General features: G+C 46.7%; 1 protein-coding gene across 1 annotated transcript in view; it reads right to left on the bottom strand.

Moving 5' to 3' along the window:
* LOC121918473 (transient receptor potential cation channel subfamily V member 4-like) overlaps positions 1-1,179 on the bottom strand; it is a 1,851-nt gene extending 672 nt beyond the window's left edge. The window contains exon 1 of the mRNA XM_042444521.1: positions 342-1,179. Coding sequence (XP_042300455.1) covers positions 342-486 — 145 coding nt within the window. The 5' untranslated portion in view covers positions 487-1,179. The remainder of the gene's footprint in view (positions 1-341) is intronic.
* Positions 1,180-1,198: the final 19 nt, after the last annotated feature.

Raw genomic sequence — 1,198 nt, 5'->3', positions numbered from 1 at the left:
TCAACCTTTTACCAATCCAACTCTAAATGAGAAACTCAACCCAACCCAACCCAACCCAACTCAACCTTCAACCAAGCCAACTCTCAATGAGAAACTCAACCCAACTCATCCCAACCCAACCGCCTACCAACCCAACTCTCAATGCGAAACCCAACTCAACCTTCAACCGACCCAACTCTCAATGAGAAATTAAACCCAACCCAACCCAACTCAACCTTCAACCAACCTAACTCTCAATGGGAAACCCAAGCCAATCTAGCCCAACCTTCTACCAACCCAACTCTCAATGAGAAACCCAACACAACCATTATTTCTACGCCCTTAAGAGTTGCTTGCCTTACCTGAGGCATATCCAATCATGAAAAGCACATAGACCAAGAGGAATCGGAAAAGGTCTTTGAAGAGGATCTTGAGGAAGAGAAAAAAGGGTTGCAAAGTCAGGTCTCTCATTTGCAAAAAAGAAACCAAGGCTTGCTTCAAATGCATGCAAAACTTCTCCACATCTGCAATTTGTTAAGGTCTGACTAATATTAATTAGTCCTAACTGGAGTAGATCCATTGAAAACACATAGGATGCACCGGATTCTGTAATAAGGGAGACTCAACCGATATTGGTATCTTGGGGGTATTTTGGGGTCCACCCAATTCTACCAACCCAACACTCAATGGGAAACCCAACCCAAGCCAACCTCCTACCAACCCAACACTCAATGGGAAACCCAACGCAAATGTCTGCCAAACCAACTCTCAATGGGAAACCCAACCCAAGCCAACCCAACACCCTCAATAAGAAACCCAATCCAACCTTTTGCCAGCCCAACACTCAATGGGAAACCCAACCCAACCTTCTGCCAACCCAACACCCTCAATGAGAAACCCAATCCAACCTTCTGCCAATCCAACACCCAATGGAAAACCCAACCACACCTTCTGTCAACCCAACTCTCAATGAGAAACCCAACCCACTCCAACTCAACCTTCAACCAACCCAACTCTCAATGGGAAACTTAACCCAACCCAACCCAACCCCCTCAATGAGGAACCCAATCCAACCTTCCGCCAACCCAACACTCAATGGGAAACCCAACCCAACCTTCTGCCAACCCAACTCGCAATGAGGAACCCAATCCAACCATCTGCCAAGCCAACACTCAATGAGAAACCCAACCCAACCTTCTGCCAACCCAACTCTCAATGA

This window comes from Sceloporus undulatus, unplaced genomic scaffold (genome assembly GCF_019175285.1).
Source record: "Sceloporus undulatus isolate JIND9_A2432 ecotype Alabama unplaced genomic scaffold, SceUnd_v1.1 scaffold_12911, whole genome shotgun sequence".
Lineage (NCBI taxonomy): Eukaryota > Metazoa > Chordata > Lepidosauria > Squamata > Phrynosomatidae > Sceloporus > Sceloporus undulatus.
Note: the sequence above shows the minus strand (reverse complement) of the source record. Positions and strands in the feature narration are given on the sequence as shown.